At 38.9% G+C, this 21,021-nt stretch overlaps 1 protein-coding gene across 5 annotated transcripts in view; it reads right to left on the bottom strand.

Annotated features, from left to right (window-relative positions):
* Positions 1-21,021, bottom strand: part of MAP4K3 (mitogen-activated protein kinase kinase kinase kinase 3) — a 79,641-nt gene that overhangs the window by 41,275 nt on the left and 17,345 nt on the right. For all 5 annotated transcript variants that reach the window (XM_082757167.1, XM_082757168.1, XM_082757169.1 and 2 more), the window contains exons 4-14: positions 18,986-19,050; positions 16,831-16,886; positions 14,598-14,645; positions 12,369-12,411; positions 11,778-11,850; positions 9,134-9,265; positions 8,774-8,836; positions 8,609-8,690; positions 8,391-8,501; positions 3,299-3,374; positions 2,274-2,332 (exon numbers count right to left, since the gene is read on the bottom strand). In XM_082757167.1, the coding sequence (XP_082613293.1) occupies positions 2,274-2,332; positions 3,299-3,374; positions 8,391-8,501; positions 8,609-8,690; positions 8,774-8,836; positions 9,134-9,265; positions 11,778-11,850; positions 12,369-12,411; positions 14,598-14,645; positions 16,831-16,886; positions 18,986-19,050 (808 nt within the window). The remainder of the gene's footprint in view (positions 1-2,273; positions 2,333-3,298; positions 3,375-8,390; positions 8,502-8,608; positions 8,691-8,773; positions 8,837-9,133; positions 9,266-11,777; positions 11,851-12,368; positions 12,412-14,597; positions 14,646-16,830; positions 16,887-18,985; positions 19,051-21,021) is intronic.

The following is a 21,021-nucleotide window of genomic DNA, read 5'->3' as shown; positions in this document are numbered from 1 at the left end:
TATTGTTCATCACCTGAGCTGTGGTAATGGGTGACAACCTGCCTCAGTAAGAGGCACGTGTGTACCAGCATAAAATATGAGGGCATCACCAACAATAAATCATCATTCAGCAGTGGTCCAGTCCCTTGGCTTGTGTGCTCATACCCTTCAGTAAATTAGCATGGAGTTTAAACAAGCTTTAGTGAGACAAAAGCAAAAGGGTCGGGAGAACTGCTTTAACACAAATAGATTCACATTATTGTTGGAAAAAGAGAGAGCATCTCTTGCTCCTGTTTCCAAGTCTCTCTCCAGCCTCCCCCAGAGGATGCAGATTATTACAAGTTTCTCCTCTAGCCTGCTTTGTACGAAGGCTCTTTGCTAGAGCAGCCGTTCCTTGCAAACGCCAATTGCAATTGCCCATTTGTTCCATGGCTGGTTTCTAACAACAAAATGTATTTTTTCTTTTGTCTCTAGACCCAGCATCATCACTTGGAAAATGACAGTTATGCTTCTCTCTTGGCTAACAGCAGCTGTAAGAATTAATACGACTCCTCTAATTCAGTCTATGCTGGCATATGTTACAGAAACAGCTACCACAGATCCAAATACTTCATGTAAGCAGTTACCTTTGCCTACAGAACTACCTATCTTGCTTGCATTTTTAGGTATGTCACAGTAATCCTGTGACAAACTGATGATTGTTTCGTTCTTTCCCATTCATGCTCACACTGAAAACAAACTCAAATAATTAGACCAGCACTACAGAAAAAAAAAACACAACTCCTGCCAGGTAATCAAAAAGAATATATTAATCTTTTAAAGGTGAAAATTACTTAAGATGTCCTAAAGCAAAGGATTTTTATATCCTGAAAGGACAAGTCATGTCTGTATGCTTTGTTCTGTTATGGGCAGAGGGGCAGTTAATTTCTGTCTTGAGAAAGATCCATAAAAGCAGTTACAGATCTTTGTAGAGAGAGAAGGCAAGTTCTTTGGACAGGTTTGAAATATGCAAACTCTCAGAGGAATACATAATACTAAAATATTTCCTTATCAGTAGAATTAATTTGGATAGTTCAAGTCCCTTCTTGTAGCAGAAAGAGCTTCTAAGATTCTGAAGTGCAAAGGTCCTGATTGCTAACACACGCTGTGGGAAAAGGCCCAATTTCTCTTTTCCAAGCATACCTGCCAAAGAAGAGCTTTCAGAAGTCATGCCTCAACCCCCTGCAGAAAATCTCTCTCTCTGCAGCTTAGCAACTCAGGTTCCTAAGGTACAATGAAAAATACCTCCCTGCCCCAGTGAAGCTGTCCAGCTGACTAGTTGGTTTGTACAGTGAATGACTGATAAAATCAAAATGAAAGAAACTATTTTAAAACTTGAGCTTCTCCACCCACGTCTTTTGGCAACTATGATTCTATATATATAAAATTCTTAAAAAGTAAAAAGCATCATACTTTGAATTACATGATGCCACCAATTTTCTTCACAATCCAGACAATGCAGAACAGAAACAAAGTCCTGATAATGTGGAATTAGTTCAGAAATGATTCTGAGGTAGCTGCTGAGTTGATGGTAGAAACACTGACCTTCCCAGGAATGGGAAGAAACTGCCCAAGTGCACAGATGTGGAAAGCAACAGCCTCCATCACAGAAGTTACTGCAGAGGCGTGTGACAGACAGCACAGACACCTTTTCCCCCACTGCCTGAGTTCTCGTAGACCTTTCTTGTACTGATGGACCCATAGGAGGAAAATATCAGCACTATATCGTCACACAATACACCAACTGCCAGACTCCGTGTGGCTCAGGTGTGATTCAGGGCTACAAGAAGTTTGTTTGCATGGGAAAATAAACCTTCCCCCAAAAATCCATTTTCAAACGCATCATGCTTCTTCCCAGGCTCTCAATTTTATGATTATTTCCAATAGCAATCATTGTCAATATGAGCATGAGGGAGAGAAGCATTTGAGTACACACACAGCAACTCTACAATTAGAACTGTAACTCTAAGTAAAGGGAATGATATACTTGGCAATGAGGTATAAAGGATAGAGGAAAACCACAAAGAGCTGTTGCTTAGCACATACATCAAACCTGAAAAAACCCACAAAGAAGGGGGTCTTGATGCATACAGTCTAATGACACTGAATTATTAGGACCGATATGTTCCCCCTTGTTGGAAGAATTACTACTGATTTTAGTAGTGCTAAGGAAGCACTATCTTTTATTTCCCCTCCTCCACTGATATTTGCAGGGAATGATGTATTGTGCATTGTACACGCTGCTTGTTACTCACAAATTCATGATGTGGCTCTGTTTCTTTCCTCAAGGGTGGATCAAATTTTACTTGACCAACTAAAGAAGAGAAAAGGAAAACAACAACTTAAGTTAAGCAGCAATTAGACAAAATTTTCCTCCAAAGGTTAACACATGTAATAAATTCGGTTTAATGACCGTATTCTATGCTCACTGATGGAAACTTTTGACACATGCTACTATTCTATCACAGAAGGCAGCAAAATCATCATTTACCCTACCTAATTGCTCTACAATCTGGAAAAGGATTCAGTGAACAGGGAGGGCATCAAAGTACCCTCTTTAAAGGTCTAGTACAGCTGTAGCTTATAAAAACATCTATTATGCGAATTTACTTTTGGATGTGTTATTATGGGAGACTCATTAGGACTCAAGAGCCTTGAATGAAGTTCGGAGAAAACTAATCACACCTTCTCAGAGCTCTTTGGCAGGTCTAAGACATCTCCCCTCTATTTTAGTTAAAGAAAACTGAAGCTGCAAGAAAACGCTATGATTTAATTCAAGCAAAGGAATGACTAAAACTTGGGGATTTGGGAGTGGAGTGATTCCAATGGCTGGTGATCAACGTTCTCCTTTCCCAATTTTCATATATCTGTTTCAATTCAAAAGCAAACATGACAAATACACTAAATTAAGGAAGAAAAAGCTTTCCTTGCCATTCTGGTACCCGGCACAATCTGGCATCACTCTCAACATCCTTGCCCAAGTGAGATATGGGGCTATACCAACCAGCTATCAGAAGATCTCAGGCTGTGTACTGTTCAATTAAGATGAAGCAATAGTAAGATTTACTGAAGTGCTGACAAAGTGTGTATTCAAGTATTTTAGACATATTTATTACACTGTTTCACCTGCAGATACATTCTGGACATGAAAGTTTTTATTTTGCTGCATACCAATAAAAATGTTTCTATGTGTCAAATACCCAGAATACTAGTTGAAATTGTAAGAGAATATTAATGATTAATTTAAGAACATATAATGTTGTCATCTATACATGCTTACAGTTTATTTCAGAGCGTGTCTTTTCTTCTCTCACATTTCTACTCGTTGAATGAATTCTATGAGGCACCACAAGAGGCTGGAAGAAAAAAATAATACTTGAATATCCACATATACTCATTTAAAACATGGTATTCTGATATGGTATGGTATTTTTTTAGCATATTTCTTTAGCATAATATCAAAAGGAAATCAAGCAGAAGCTAAAAATAAAGATTCCCTTTTTTTGTACATTAAAGTTATAAATATTTATTTAAAGTTAGAATTATTTAGCTACAGTGTCTCCACATTTCTCTGAGAATGTCATCAAGTTCAGAGTAAGGGTTTTTAAACTCTGGATTTGAGCAAATGAAGATAACACTGGCTATGATTCACTTTTGCTCGTGTAACATTTCTTTTCTGTGCCTTTCAGTTTAATAGTATTGGTAGCATCCAAAATAAGCAGCAGTACTAACTCAGTCTTACCAGCAGATTTTCCTTTGTTCAGACAACCATATTTTCCCAGTTTTTAATCTAAACCGATTTCTAAAACATCATCAGTTAGTTTCTTTCAATAGATGACAAGTTAGCCTGAGGTTTTCAGAGCTGAACAGAAGAGACAATATCCCTGGTACCACACAGCAAGTTCCTTGTGTTGTATGGCAAGAGCGATGCCATCATTTCTAGAAATTCACCTTCGTATGTATGGGCCATCTCTATTTTTCCCTGGATTTCCATTTACTTCTGTACCAGATGAAGCATCATGAACTTTAAGATGTAGCTTTCTTTTCCTTGATCCTGTTGGAGTTTTGCTTTTCCTTCCTATCTACTACTGCAGGTTTTCTAAGAAACCATAAGACAAGGTTTCTTAGCAAGAATACAAGACCAACTGACTGATGTGTACAATGAGGCCCCAAAATCAGCAACAGAAATCCTAATTGTGTTTTCAGTATGTCCTCTGTTATGAAATCTTACTCTCAAAAAAAAAAATATTTAAACTTTCTCCCAAGTAATCTGTGAAAATTGTATGTTTGCCATGTTCCTGTCTTGAATATATGGCAGCAAGACAATTTTTAATGAAGGCAATATGACACAGTAGTGTCAGAAATTTGACATGCTTGTAAGTTAAGTTTGCATCATTTTACTCATCATTAAGTTTGCTTTTACTCATCATTCCCTGGCAACTTCTGACTATGAAGGGATGACAATTAGAGAAATTTAACTGGTATAATACCACAAGAAGTCACAAATGCTCTGCAACTCTGTTTAACCCTCAAGTATTATCTGAAAGCTTTATTCCCATCCTCTTTGCATCAAAGACAACTGCCTTGCTTTATATTACAAGCCAAACATACGTACAGAGTGCTTCACCTCACTTCTATGCTTGCTTCGGTCTTTTTTTAAACTGGATATGCTTCAAAACTGTGGGTGCATGAGAGAAAATGCATCTCACAGTGAGGCTTGCATTTTTGGAGCTTGTGACAATCCTCCTCTTCTGCAGTTCTGGTTTGCCTATTTTGCATTCTTTTGAGCTTTAAAAAATTGCTTTCTAGATACCTCAGGATGCAGTTCAAGGTTTAACCTTTTTTTCCACTTGAATATTTCAAACACTAAGCACTGAAAGGTTGCTTACGTCTAGTCCTTGGTTGAGAGGCACTGCCCACCTGCACAGGGTGTGTGCACATTTGCGATGCCAGCATCAGGAGGCAGGTTTAGAGCGGGTAGAAAGCATTTTTGCCTTCGCAGCATTATTTTCGAAGTTCCCTGTATCCTGCCACAGATGTTCACAGATATTCACACTGTACTACGTGCAGAACCCGCCCTCACACTTCCTTTTCCTCGGCTAACAGAATTACTGGAAGTAGTCAAATCCTCATCACTCTGTCAGAGGACAGCGTCTGCAATTCACCTTGAAAGACCTATGCTGACAACTAAACAACAGAAGCAGCTGACACCCAAATTGTGCCCGAGGACAACGAAATGTAGGTTAACTTGCCAACACAAAATGCCATTTGGGCACAAGGTTAAGCATGGTACAGATCTCACAAACAATCTCATCCCCAAAACATACCGGGTGCTAAGACTCAGGCGTAATAAAGAGGATTAAAGGGAACAGGCAGTTGCCAGCAGCTACAATACCTTATTCATAAGGGAGTCCCAAATGGAAATTGTCTTGGAATCAGAAACCCACTGAGGTGCTGCTCCATTAGTTGGAGTGAGGAAAACATAAATGCCACAGTCACAGGTATTGCTGCCAAACAAATACTGTCTGTATCCACGGGAGACCTTTCTGATTACATCCAAACAACCTGATTGCATTTCCCCACACACGCTGTTTCATCTTTACAACAACACTCCAGACTATCCTACCCAAACAGTAACAAATAGCACTCCCATAAAACCTCCAAGGGCCAGGTGAAGGGCTAACATCAGTGGGCAGCAGCCTGCCTTCAAAAACCACAGCTAGCTAGAAAAGCTCCCGTGCCTCCAAAAGCCAACAAAAACCGAAGTGACCGACTACCACACACACAAAAACAAACCACGGTGCAGATCTAATGTTCAAGATCCTCCCCAGAGTCGTTTGTACCATGCTATGTTGCTTCTTTCAATTTTTGGTGGATGCATTCGGGTGTCTGCTACTAGTAAAGGAGTGGTCATTCCCCAGGTTCAGGTGAACATCCCCATCCAGCCTGTGAACAGATAGGTCTTGGAGTGTGTTCAACCATGTATAAGAGGAATACGGAAGTTTCTTACCCTCTTTGGGAATGACTGCAGTGTCAACCACAACTTTTATCTGTGACAGGATACCTGATATACAGACCTTGTTCAAGATGCATCAGATAATTTATCATCTGCTTTATGTGCAGAGGCAGATCCTACACTCATTTATTTTTTAAGGAAACATTTTCCCAAGTGTCCCTATCAATCTCATTTTGCAGGCTGATTAAAAGCCTTGCTGGAAAGTATTCTGGTAATGAGGTTTGGGCAGACATTAGAAGTGACATCTAAGTTGTCTATTTGATGAAGATGATTCAACGCCACAGGTAATGGTATTTGAAGCCCACTGAACAGACCAAGGCCACGTGATGAATGCAGGGAACTGGATTATGTCTAGCTGTGAAGTCCATGAACACAACAAAAACCCCACATAAGCCTCGTAAAGGTGAACAACAAATGAACTTGCATCCAAAAGAATAAACTGAGAAGACATTCAAGACAACTTGCTCATCCCCTCAATACTGTCAACCCTTACAGCTCCTTTACAAATGCTGAAAATATGCATTTTTCTCTGATCACTGTTGTGAGACTGTTTTTATTTTATTTTCTCCCCAGACAAGGCATAACTTTCTCCTGATACCAGGCTTTATGATGTGATAACTGACAAGTGATATACGTTGGACAAGTGAAGAGACTTCTTAAAGGTAAACCAGAATGGACATAAGAACGAATACTATTTTGAAAGCCACAGATAACTGTCACTAAAATGTGTGCTGAAGTGACTCCAGACAGAAAGAGAAGAGAGGTTCTCCAGCTGAGTGGCCCAGAATAAAGACACGTTCTTACTGGAAAATATGTAAAAGTGACACGGGGAAATGGCACATCAATGATTCAGTACAATTTCCAGGAAAGCTACTCTGTGCAAGCTAGCCTGACCCAAACACTTACCTAACATAAAGCACACTGAAAACAGCTATCTTACTTCTTATGACAGCTTATGAAAGTCTTGTTTTTCTGGTTTCTACAGAAATACTACTTTATGGGGGCCTCCTAGTTGTCTACCATCACTGAACAGACAGTAAGGTAAAGAACACCACCTGATCCTCACAGCTTATGGCAAAGAGCAGAACTGAGTTCCTCGGTGCTGTCTCCTGACAGAGACGTAAAGAATCAGAAACTTTTCTCTTGGGAGAGTCAAACACATTAAGGGTTTTCTTGCATCTTTAAATTAAATAAATTGAATAAAATTTAGTTAGATTTATTTTACACAGCTTGACTACTTGGAATTGCTTTTAAGAGTACTGACTATGCAATCTTTATGCCTTCCTCTCCTTCCCCACTTAAACATTGCACTCCGCAATAAAAAACAGATTTTAGTTTCGCTTCTTTCCAGATATTTATTTCAACTTCTAAGGAAGGAAGAAGCAGATTTAGTGCATGTCAACTTGTCTTTGATTCTACAGAAACTACAAAACCTCATTTAACTTTCAAAATCTGAAAGTGGGTATCTTAAAGTAGATGCTTTTTTAGGCCTATATTCATTTGAAGACATTTTTAGACTAGTTTATCCCTATTTAAAAAAAAAATACGCAATACACACAAAGCACAAAAATATGCAATAAATGAGTCGATTTGTGCCTAAAGGATTTCTTTTCCCCTTAAGAGGTAATTACTTAAGGAACTGTGTACATCTGGGAAGTCTTCACTAAGATACAATTAAGTATGTTGACAGGATGCAATAACAAAATATGTCTTCTCTTAAGAATCACTTCAGTCCTGTGCTGTTTATCACCTTACATAAGCATGATATTTTTAACCTGCTGTTAAAGCAGAAAACCAGACTTTGCATTTGATAAAATCGTGAGGGAAATCAAGTCTTGTATTCTAAGATAGAAAATAAAACCTGCAAGAAACACAGCAAAACAGTTGACAAAAACAACTACAGAATCATTATTCTAGTAGGAAAGTTGCTGAGACAGCAGATTAAAAGCAAAGAAACAAGTTATCTATGGATATAAAGTGATTTTATGAATGCGTTTTTTGCAGATAAAGACATTCTCATGAAGAAATAGAAAGCAGGGTGCACGATAATGCAGGACTGGAGGAGCCCACATTTACTTTTGCACCATAAAATGCAGAAGGACAACAAATAAAATTAAAATGTTTACATCTTTCTTTAATCTTCCCTCCCTCAAACACAATGAATTTTGGTAAGGGTCTGGTAAGCATCACAAGTCTACACATGGAACAAGAGAATAAACTGAAGTGAACGGAACCCTGCAGACCATTCTGAGATCACATTTCTGTGGCTCAACAAAAAATAATTAAGTATCTAATCAATTAGTTTTGTTGGCAAACAAAAACTCAAGCTGATTCTATGGTTAAAACGTATTCCTACCTCAGGATCGTCATCATCAAAGTCATGGTAAGTGGAATGATCAGGATTATTCATTTTATCCAAAAGTTCAATAGCAAGACTTCTATTTAGTGGCTGAGTAACAAAAGGATGCTGAAAGACAGAAGGAAAAAACACATTAAAATACCAATCAGTCATAATAAACACATTTTAATTTTATAACTTCAAAAACAAATTTAAAAAAATCACACAAATTTTACCTGTAGTAACTTTTCAGCTGTAGGCCTTTTCTTAGGATTTTTTGTAAGTGCCATTTTCACAAAGTGATGGAAACTATTGGACCTGTAAAATGAAATGGTAAACATTAGAATCATGTATTTTGCTGGACAATGGATTCTAATCTACTGAAATGTTGAAGTGCTTACCATTTCATTTTGTCCTTTAATTTAGGAGGCTGGAAGTTGCTTTTCGTCATTAGAAAAAGTGCTCTGAAAAAAAAAAAAAGACAGTATTTCTCTGGTTTACATTGTGAGATGGATACACACACGCACACACACGAGACAGATTAGTAAATACATCATTTTGTTGGCAGTAAGAAGCCCATCAGTTTAAGAGATGCTACCAGGACACCACCACATATTTACGCACCAAAAAGAGTTCTTAGGACTGCTACAACCCAACATCTTTGCAGTAGCCCTAAACACCAGAAGCACACACAGCCAGCTTATCTAAACAGATCATTTATAAAGCTGCATTTATACACCGAGCTTTAACCCCTTGCTAACCTCATTGGATGTAGGTCAAACATTGGAGGCTGAAGTTCAGCAAGCTCTATAGCAGTTATTCCAACTGCCCACAGATCACAGAGTTGGTTATAGCCACCTTTTCTTTCCACTGCAGCAACTTCTGGTGCCATCCTAAATGAGGGAAGATGTCTTGGTTTAGATACACTTTCCATCACAAATTAAACATTCTGTATGCAGCAGCATGTTTTTTTATATCCCCATAGATCTTATTTAATACACAGCATATATATATTTTTCTGTGTATGTACATATACATACATGCATGCATGTACGTGTAAAGGTACATCATACATACATTTCTTGATTTTGAACTTCTAAATTTTAACCTGTAGTCCACAAAACTATGTCAAGTTTTTCCCTAGTTCCTTTTTTCCAAATGAATAAACACCATGGTACTTGTTTATTCATCTGAAAGTAGTGATAGGCAAACAATTCCCACATTAGGATCCCTCCCTCATTGTAGCAATGATTCAGTTCTCCTCTATTATCTTCCAGGAAGGAAGTGGATGAAAACATTCTTGTGCAGGAGCACAGGGAACTACCAGTGGACAACCAAACTAGAATAAAATCCAAACACCACCCAAATATCCACATGGCCCAGAAAGTAATCACATGACTTCGAAGAGAAAAACTCTAACTAGAAATGCAATGAAGAAGAGAAGCTTTCTTCTCTCCTAAAAGCATAAAGCCTGAAGACTTAATGTCAGTTCTGCAGAGAACTTCTTGTTTGTAAAACCTGCTTTGCTGTTATGTCAAAGGAGCTCATTTAAGTCTACAAAGCAGATTCAGATCTTCAGGGGGAAAAATTTTACAAGCATAATCAACACAAATAAGAATACCTAAATAAAACAATTCTCTAGGAATTGTGGCATGCTTTGGATTGCCAAAGCAAACTATGGATCTGATTGATATAGCCATATCGGATGTCAAGTGTTGAAGTTTTTAAGCTTTGAACTTCATTAGCCCAGATCACCTGGAAAGGACCAGTGGAATAAGAAATGCAACACAACACAGATAAGACAGAAGAATGTCACTTAGTGAGTGCTACAGTAAAGCAGCAGACAGCATTACTTAGAGACATTTCAAATGATGTAATATTTAAAACACAGGTGTGTTTTTAACTGCAGATTTGAAGGCAACATCAGATTTTTGTGGTACGATTTATTTCACGGTTGGCCTAAACTATATCTACATATACTTACATTAGAGTTCAATAAAAAAGTAATCAAAAAAGGAAGATACTAAAGAAGGAGTTAGCAGTGCATAGGGGAAACATTAACTTTACAAAGACATGGAGGAGAAGGAACACAAGGGTAAATAGTGGGATTACTAGAACTGAAGACACTGCACAGCAGTTTTGCCTTTCACGTCTCTCCCATCCCACCATGGTGCCCTTTTCTGCCCATACCTCTAACGATTGCTCAAATCTTCACACTGCTTACAGCTAAATCTTCTCCACAGCCTCAAGCTTTGCTTCCTCGCTTCTACTCCCCAAATCTGAGATGACTTCCAAAGACAAACTGGTGCTTTTCGTCAGTATTTAACCATGTAATGCTTTCATAGTTATTGTTTAAGGTTATGGCGTGTCACTTGAGAAGCATGGCCCAGTTTGGAAGTTTCACAGCGATACAGGTCAGGACTGAAGTCACCCCAGACATCTCAGTCAGGAAACAGAGCCACAGTGCAATTACACAATCATGACCGATGGGTGTTTGCACTGCTTAGGAAGGGAAGTGAATCTGTGCCTTGGCGTGACTTATGCTACAAAAAAATGCTAAAAATGCTGTGCTTGAGTCTATTTCAAGACTGCATACTTGAATGTAGCTTTTTTTTTTTTGTACATACATTTTTCTCATAAATACTATGCTGTCACACAATAGAACTTGCAATATCTGTCTAGGAAATGTACAGAAGTGCTATTTTACAGTGAAGAATGTGCATCGTTTACTTCAAGGCAAAAAGGGAACCACATCCAGTACAAAGAGAGAAAGAAAAAAAAAGGAAAAACCTTAACTTTAGGAGAAGATAAATTATGCAAACTAGTTGACTGAGGAAAGAATAAGACACAGTACAGACTGAACTCAAACTTAAGTTTCTTTTCTATCATTTTTTGTTGTGGTGGTGTTTTGCTTTGTTTTTTGCCTGATATGCCTAAAAATAAACAAACAGAAGTCTTAGAGAAAACATTTCACAAGTGGCAAAAGAATCTGCAGAGACAAACAAATGAAACTCATTACCAGCTGAAGAGTTGCAGGAAAAAAACAGGTCTGGCATAAAAGGGAAGTAACCCAAGACACCAAAATGGATATTGGGGAAGAAAAAAATTTAAGATCAGAGTTAAAAACAAGACCGCAGACAGATTTAAAATCAGACTAAACTAAGATCCACTGGTCAATAGTAACAGCAGAACACAGACAATATTTAAGTTTTTCAAGGTATTTGAATGTTTTTTTTTCTGATGCTCAGCTAATTCAGGATGTAGCACAAAACCAGACATGATTCCATGAAAATCAGAGAGGTTTTAGTGATTAGTCAGAAAGACATAGCATGCTTTTAACATAAGATTTTCAATAGTATTATGTTCATTACTATTATATTAACAAGCAATTAAAAACATAGTTACCAATATGGGGTGCCAATAAATGATTTCCTTTTGGCAATTGTAGCTGTTATCTGCGCAGATACTCCAAAATCCGCTATATAAAAATAAGAACAAAGAGTTAATAACTGATCTGATGCAATTCACTGTTTATGACCATGACAGTTTGGTTTCTTCACTTTTAAGAGTTTGCTAAACATACCGGAAATATTTAACAAAAAAAATAAGTAACAACAGCAAATAACGGAAGCTTGGTGATTCTCAAATTCTTTTGGTCAACCCCTCTTAGTCGCCTAAGAAATATGCAGGCTGCACACAAACACGTTCCTCTTATCAACACAAGGAAGAAAAAGGCTCAGTTTATAAAAGTCCTGGGATTTGATTTTTTACATCTCCCATACAACATCAGAATGTTTCACGTCAGTGTTCCAAAACCACACTCCAATTACTCTGAAGACATTAATATGATGGTGCTGAATGAGATATTATCAGCAAGAGAAAACGAATTCTAACATTCATTAATTCCTTACCTAATTAAACAAAAAGACTGCTTAGACTGCACACAATTTAGACTGCACATACGATTTACAGCTCAACAGATTTTTATTTACTTACCTAACTTTACATGTCCATTATCCGTTAAAAGAATGTTTGCTCCCTTAAAAGAAAAAAGTGCACTTCAATTAAAACATGCAGATTTCCCTGATATTATATTAAAAAAAAATCTTTTTGTGAGATCTAATGGCAAATACGGGGTCAAAAGATAAATCAAGAATTGCATGTTCAAGGAAATGTATCTGAAATTATCTACTTGCCATTCTGTGATATAAAGGAACTTACATACACAGGGTTTCTCATGAATTTCAAGTTTAGTATTCTCTAGTCTATGGTATTACAAAGTTTCCCATTGTACACGAAGCCCTCTCCAAGAGCAGAATTATGATCATTTGCCTATGCGGATGAATTCTTACTTTCTTTTTTCTATTTACAGTGATTGAAAGGAAATAGGAACTCTAAAGGTCACGGCGGAAGTAATTTGATTTTCTTTTCATATGCAGGGGCTGGGTTTCTCTCATCTGAGAGCCATGATAATTATAGCCTTAAGGACCTCCCTTGATATTCAAGTGTTTTACACAACTATTTCCATCTTTCTGCAGCAGAGATTCTGTTGGTGCTCGATTGTAAGCGCTCACTGCTGTGGGGCTATGTGCACCACTTCAATAATCAGCTCAATAATCAAAACCAACCCCAAGCGGCAGCTGACACCATAAAATTACCACATAAAAAGGACTGTGAACAAACCTGATTGGAAGAAGGAAACCAGTTACAAGCAGAACTGAGCGAAGGTTGGAGATGGCTAAGCAAAGCTGAACAGAGCCACGAATGTCAGTGCTGCCCATAAACCGGGCAGAGAGGCACAGCACATAGGGCTTTCCAAACATCATTTATATACGGGAAGGGGTTTTCACTGGGAAGAAATCAGACCTGCAGTCCTACTCCAGCCACACAACTCATTTTGGCAAATCCTGCACAAGTACAGTAAATGAGCCTTATAAATGGAGCTAGGTAAATAGTGTAACAGCCTGGCTAACATGCTCTTGACCTTGTCCACCTTTCAAGACTAACAGGACAGATACTCTAAATACATAACTTAACTACTGAGGAAAGCAAACATAACTCAGTAGTCAAGAGATCTGCAGATGAAAATAGTATTTTTCCACGCTCATGGGAACAGCTTGTAAAAAAAAAAAAAAAAAAAAAGCAACAAAAAACCTCACTGTAAGCATTCCAAGTGGTTTTATCAGAACAGTTCTGTTTAGAAATGAATATATATCCACTGCATCCTCATAGGATGAGAAATAATGCTTGGGAAGTATGATGAAAAACTTTCAAGTTTAGTGTCCAAATTAATCTTTCATTTAAAAATGATTTTCACCATTGCTCAAAACCCAAATATTCTCCTGCAGTCAGTGAGAATGCACCTCCAGTTAAAGCTACTACATAAACTGTATCCCTAGTTTTCAAAGAAAAAAAAAAAAAAACACACACAAAACAACAACAACAGGGAAAACAACTAAACAACAACAAAAATCACATGCGCAACACAGAGGAGCCCAGCAATTCACTGTCTGATTTCCAGGAGGGAAGCCTGCCAAGTTTAAGCCAGAGACTGCGCAAGGAAGAGTTTAGAAAGGCAAATAGCAGGTAATAAAACTCCAAGGACAAAAAGTCAACAGGAAGTATCAGAAGGAAACTATTACCAGGGAGTATACTAGTATGAGCAAGCTGCCATTGATACAGCTCTGTAGAAGTGAAGTTTTAACTAAGTCGGTGCTAAGAGCCCTGATTCATGGTACCCTCTCTAATTTTAGTATGTGAGGGAGGAGAAGCAAGTAGTCGGGGCAAGAACCGTGCAGAACGGCAGCCGCTGCCCTGCAATCTGCTCCCCAGAAAAGAGGCAAGAAGCCAAAGCAACAGCTGTTTACTCGCTGGTTCAGCCGGAAGGTACTTCGAGCTTCTTGGAAAGGTGGGGAGAACACCGAGCCTTTGCTTCTGCACAAAGCACACGCCCAGGGCCAGCTGAACACGTGCCGTTCTGGAGCATGGCTGATGCTGAAATCCTGCAGCCCTGGACTAAATGTGTGTGTGGTTCCAGTCAAAAGAACAAACTGTTTCCATGCATATTCAAGTTTTTAATTTCTGCTGGGTAAAATATATATATATAAATAAACAGAAAAACCTTATAAAGACGATTTCCAAAACTGTTGTGTAACCATAAAGACCCTTAAGAGGTGATGGTGTAGGCTACTACAAAAACACACATTCCATTCAGTTTTTACTTACCTTTATGTCTCTGTGCATTTTTCCTTTACTGTGAAGGTAATATAATCCCTGCATAAAATATTTACATAATAAGTTAGTCCAACATTTTTCACTTCATATGCATTTCTTATTTAATCAACAAACGTACTTAGGATCCATTTCAGTCATCTAAATGACTTTCTGTTTGAAGAAAATTCTTTCACTTCAGTCTATCTTAAATGCACTTGCAAATTCAATACACACAGTAGGGTAACAGCTAAACACAGGTTGGACGAAAGAATGCCAGCTACCAGTCTATTGAGAGCCAAATATTTTCTATTCAAAGTTTCCCCCGGACATGTTAACTGTCACCTTTCTAGACCAAGTTAATTAGTTTTAAATTGCCTAACGCTGCTCTATTCAACAGTCTGCTCACTGGATACCTAATGCAGAGATCTCGTATATCATTACAGGCTTCAATTAACTCCAGAACCATGCTAGCAGGCAACACCCCAGGGCTAAAACCAGAGTTCAACCCTAATTCATGCATTTCTGCAGGAAGGGAAATTATTGGGCTGTCCTTCTAGGTCTCCATCAGGGCACCACAGCATTTTAGGACTCAGTGCCTTGATACGGGTTAGAAATTTGAAATGATCTGGAAGAATACTAATGAAGCTGAAACCCTTCAAGAGGATTCAGATGTCATTGTTTTTGACGCTCCAGGCTTATCTTTAAAATTCTCTTCCACAGGGCAAACTGCAGGTAAACATCCGTGTGGCTGTGCGGTCATGAACCTCCACAAGGACTACATTTCACTGCAGATAGCCATGTCAGGACAAACTTTGTTTCCCCCTCCAGCTGCTCATGCAAGACATCACATAACGGATTTCAAAAAGAAATGAGAATTGTTTTCAATTATCATCATTTTCATGGATGGTCCTAACTACACCCAAATGGGGAAATGCTTGCTTACATGACTTGGTGCTTGAGACCTTGAAGTATGGACATCATACTTCATCCTAAATATGGACATCATCCATATTATATGGATCCATAAATATATACATCATCCTAAATATGGACATCAAAAGCTAACTTCATGCATTCACATGAAACTCCAGACTCAAGGAAACTGATGGCAAAATTAACATTGGCAAATTCCTTGGACAGATGGACTATATTCTTTGATTTTTCACTAGAAAGAGTGACTGCTAGATCATTAACTACAACAAGACACGAGAAACTATAAACATCATATTTGGTCAGAGTGTGGCATAAGCATGCAGTTACAGACAACTGTAAAATAAACAAACAAAAAAAAGCATCCATTGATAACACTTAGAAAATAAACACAAAGTAGCACAGTTCCTTCTAATAATCAATTTACACATACTGGCCAAAAGTCTTCTCAAACAATAAAAAATTCACAAATTAAATTCTAGATTATTAAAACACTTCTCCACACTCTGCGAAGAACAAGAGGGATTAAAAATTCAAATATCAAAACACTCCCACATGCCAGGTAAGCCAAGGCTTCATTGTAAGAAAAAAAGAAGTCACATCTTCAAAGTCAGCAACCTCTGGCATAGTGCAGAGAAATGGTCAGTGGCATGCAAGAGAGCTGGCTCGGGGACAGAGCTATCTTGAGAGAGTGTTTGTGAGAGGCAACAGCTCTCAACCGATGGCATTCAAGAGCTTCGCATTCAGTGGAAGCCAAGAGCTGCTCTCTCACATGGAGAGAAGACACAACAAAAAAAGCTGGTCCTCATGAAGTTTTAGTGGTGAGCTTAACATTTAATTTAGGAAAGACATATGAAAGCTAGCATGACCACGAGGAGAGGCTAATGACCTTAATTGGAACATCTCAAGTACAAAGGCATTCTTTTTTCCATTTTCTTTTTGGCACAGATCAACGATCAGATACGCAAAACTGGCTTTAAAAGTTTTCCTTCCAGCCTGCAATAACTAGCTTGTATTACAAATATAGACAAATAGACTCCTCCCCCCCACCCCACAGCCCTTAGAAAAAATAACAGCAGAAAGTAGATGTCAATTTTCCCTCAAATCATCCAGGATAATTTGGGGTTATGCAATTATATGAACCAGTTCTGGGCTATAATAAAGGACTTCCTCAGGAGGCTGGGAAAAATGTTAAACGCTCCAAACACTGCACTTCCATGGTATGATGTGCGTTTGGAGCTTCTGCTTCTAGATTTTGATATTTTTACATTAAATGTGAACTGTATACAACCACAAGAGCCTTAGAATACACTACCTGTAGTGTTTCTCTGCTAACATAGGCAATCTGCTGTTCTGAGAGTGGTCCAGTCACTGAAATGGAAAGAAAAAGAATGAATAAAGCTCAAAATCAGATGAGATACTATCCTTCCCAAACCTCAATTACTTTATATTCACACTGAAAGGATCTTACATCAGTAAGATTATCCAAGTGAAAGTGCTTCGGCTTTCCCTCAGATGGAGCATCCCAAATACTACCAGAAGGTTTTTATAGCTCAAGAAGTGTCTAGCCCTATCGGAATGGAAATGAGTTACTTGGTACATGGATATATCTCAAAGCAACTAAGAGGGGAAAAAAACAAACAGAAGCAGTGATTTAAGCACAACTCTTTCCCTTGCACAAACCCATTGTGTCCAGGACTTCCAACTGAGTGACTCAGAGCTGAGCTCAGGCCCCTTTGCGCTCCACGAAGTTCCTTCCACCCTTTGCAACCTGCTCTCTCCTCCCATCCTTCCTGCTGCTGTGGGACCTGCTCTCTGCTCCTAACCTCCCTGCAGCCACACGACCTCCTCGTCCCTTTTCTGCACGAGCTGTCAGCATTATTGCTCCTGGGCCTGCCACCCTGGGCACCTCCTCACACTCCTCTGAGGAGTCTCTGCAGCTTTCCAAGAGTCTTCCTCTCCTCCCTCCATAGTTCACCTTCACTCAACTCTCTTAAATGAAAACAATTGCATTTGGAACAAATACATAAACCAAACACTGAACCACAAGCAAGGAACAGCCTGTGACTGTCCCCAGTCACCAGACTTTGATCCCAAAATTACAAGGTTTTATGACCAGACCAGCAGTCCTCGCTATTTTCTCTGCAAAACCTGAGAAGCTTGCAAACAGAAAAGTTGGATGGGGCTTTGCAAAGGAGCTGGGAGTTAAAAATTAAATAAGATTTAAGCACCTAACTACTTAGCTTCTTCAAAACCCATGTTTATTTTGAGAAACTGAAGGCTAATTAAATTAAACTGCTTATTTTACTTGAGATTTAATTGGTTCAATTGGAATAAAAAATTGGAACATGATTAAGATCGGAAAAGAACCTTTCACTCTAGCTACTAGCAAAGAAGCCAAAAAATCAGCTGCAATAGGAAATGGCTCCTGTAGGACATCTGCTCAGGCATTTAAGCAACATGAGCTCATTTCCTACTCTACAGGTGTTCCGCAAAACAAAGCCTATCAGGCACGGTGCTCTGATGTTGATCACTGGTGAAGATATCAGGAATCAACAAGGCCACACTCAAACGACAGCACCATGAACGCAGTGTGAATTTGTGAATTGGTGTCTCGTTAACTGCACCCAAGTTAAACGTAAAAACACGTGCAAGCTGTTTATGCACGAGAAGGATGTGAAGAACCTAACATAGAAAATCTTCACGATGTAGAATCTGGATAGATTTCCTGCCTGAAAAACATCACCTGAAAACCACAGGAGCCAATACTTGTTTGTGACACAGTCTTTTCCTAAACAAGTCCTATTGCCAGGGCAATAAAAATCCCTTAAAACTGATTTTGTCTCTTGAAAACCAGCAATCAACTGGTCTTGACTTCATGCAATAGATTTACACACACTCCTTGTTTCTCTGACCACTCATAAGCCTAAAGCAAATATCTAGGTCACTTCTGCTTCTCACAGGTCATGCGTAAAAAAGGCCCTTTTGGCAATACCGCAATACAAACATACATAAGGTCAAAAGGACAAGAGCATCCATGTTCATCAATCCATTTATCTAAGTATCCGTAGGCAGCGGTATTGATTATATTAAAGCAAAGTTCAAAAGCTCAAACCCAAAACAGCTATGAAGTAAGGCAGCGCACTGGGATACAAGCTTTTTTTTAAAAAAAAAAAAACTATACAACAGTGTCTAATTTTACAGTCTTAGAAAAGTAGTGATTGGTATATGATCTGATGAAGGAAGGAAGGAACTTCTGTTGCTCAAAAAATCCACCCCACTATAGCTCATTGTGTTTCATAAAAACAACCAATTACGTAAATACCCAAGTAAGCTAAAACTGACCTTCAGTGGATTATTATGGATACTAAATTTAAGATTCATCCTCTTTGATTTCAAAACACTGTAATCATCTCCATTTTTTAAAACAAGCTTTACTTAGCTTTTAAGGAATTACAGTCTTGGCATACCATGATAAATATCTTGTAAAGAGCCACCTCCGCAGAACTCCATGCAAATCCATAGCTTGTCTCGTCTAAAAAGCCAACAAAAGTAATTCATTAGCTGTCAGAAACAAACTGTACCTATAAAACACAAGTCAGAGGACTCAAGCATTACAAAGCACAACATCATGAGCTCTGTATTATGAGAAGTACAAGTCAAAATAATATGATTTGATCTTCAGGTGATAATGAAATACCCCAAATATTCCGGGGTTTGCTGGATTAACAGACACACGCACACTATATTTCTTAAAGATGTGCTAGGAAACATTCTTACTGAGTAGAGGCATAATAGTGGGTTCTCATTTCTTCCTCATTTTCACTTCTCCTCCACTTCTTTCAGAGCAGAACAATTAAAAAAAAAAAAAAAAAAAAAAAACAACCACCAAAGAACAAAGAAACAAACCCAAACATAGAAAATCCCTAGGGATATCTATCAACTCAATTCCTTTCAAAACAAATAGAGTGAAACACTAGCACTGGAGTCAAAGCTAGGCAGAGTGGAGCCTGTATAACGGATGACTACTTAGATGACATCTTTTCCCTCAGAAATACCTGTGGATATTTTAGGTGGCAGGGGGCACAGGGTATCTTTGATTTCTCTGGCAGAGATAATCAATTCAGTTTGACTCACTGTACCACACTAAAAGGTGCTTTCCAAAACCAGAGTGGGCTGAAGGGTTCAGAGAAATGGTAGAGAACAAAAAGTGTAGTTAGGGTTTTCATCTTCCATCTTCACTTACTATTTTTCACTGATGAGACAGATGTCACAAGTGTGAATGCAAAGGGGCATCCTAGAGATCAGAAGATTTAGGGCATGCCTGCTCATTCCTGGCCGTCAAAACACACAGGAGAGAAAAAAAAAAATAACCACCTCAGGGCAGACTGGGACAAAGGGAAGACTGGTGATAGTTCTGCAGCTTGCTGTGACGCCTGGTCTGGGGTTCGTTGCATTTATGAGGCTTTGTGAGAAGAGCTAAGACACTCCAGTGAGAAATGCCAATGTTCATGGAAGTGCTTTGCAGGGCAATGGTGTAAATGCTGAGCTTAGCCCTTGGGCTGCAAGTTGCTAAGATTTCTCACCAGTAAGGCAACAGCAGTAACAGCTGCTGTTCCAAGGAAGAACTGTCTTTTTGGGATCTCCTCCTTCCCTAAGTCTAGCCTCCTCCACAGGATCCTCAAAGCAAAGTGGCTGCTTCCACTTGTGGTGGGAAAAGTGTTATTCTGGTGTTATACAAGAAGTCACGGTTACACCATACATTTGGAGAGGTTAATTAAAGCACTACTACTTTGAAATTTCACTGAAATAAATGATCAACATCGGACACAGAAGCAAAACCAGTACTTCTGCAATACATCCGGATTAGCAATGGCAGCAGGGGAGCAAGAGTGAAAAAGAAACCTTGAAGAAGAGGGAGGTATTTGCAAGCCTCTTGTTTGTTCCCCACAGCGATACAGGACTCCACTGGGGATATGATGGGAAGCACTGGGCTCATGAAAGCCATGTAGCCACGTGGCTACATCTTGTTTTGATGCTGCCATCAAAGTGGAGAAAAGCTAGGCCAGTCCTAGCAGCACCAAAGCTCCCACACAAGTAGGAAATGTGAAAGGTAAGTGCTGTGAATTCACACCTTCTTCACTCACTGGGCACCTGTTTCCCCATGTGGAAAGGCTCTACTATAAAGTAAAAAACAAACATCAAAAGAGGAGACTGCATTTCTAACTCACTATCAAGAGTTTTATTACAGTGCCTAAGTGCTGCGACAGGTGAAGATCCCAATAAATCAACAGTAACAGCACACACAGTTGTCTGGGTCTGCAGAGCACGCAGCAAGCACAGCAAACAAAACCCCAAGAGCACCAACAGTACCACTCAGTGCCTACAACCTCACACCGAGGCTCACAGCAAGGCAGAAATTGGGCTGCCTGGGAAACCCATGTGTAAGCAGAAGAAAAACCTGGGGAGCAAAGTGCAGAAGAGTGCCAAGTACAGGATGAAGGTG

Source organism: Aythya marila (assembly GCF_965140915.1).
Source record: "Aythya marila genome assembly, chromosome: 3".
NCBI classification, from domain to species: domain Eukaryota; kingdom Metazoa; phylum Chordata; class Aves; order Anseriformes; family Anatidae; genus Aythya; species Aythya marila.
The sequence above is the reverse complement of the archived record's forward strand: the minus strand, read 5'-3'. Positions and strand labels throughout refer to the sequence as shown.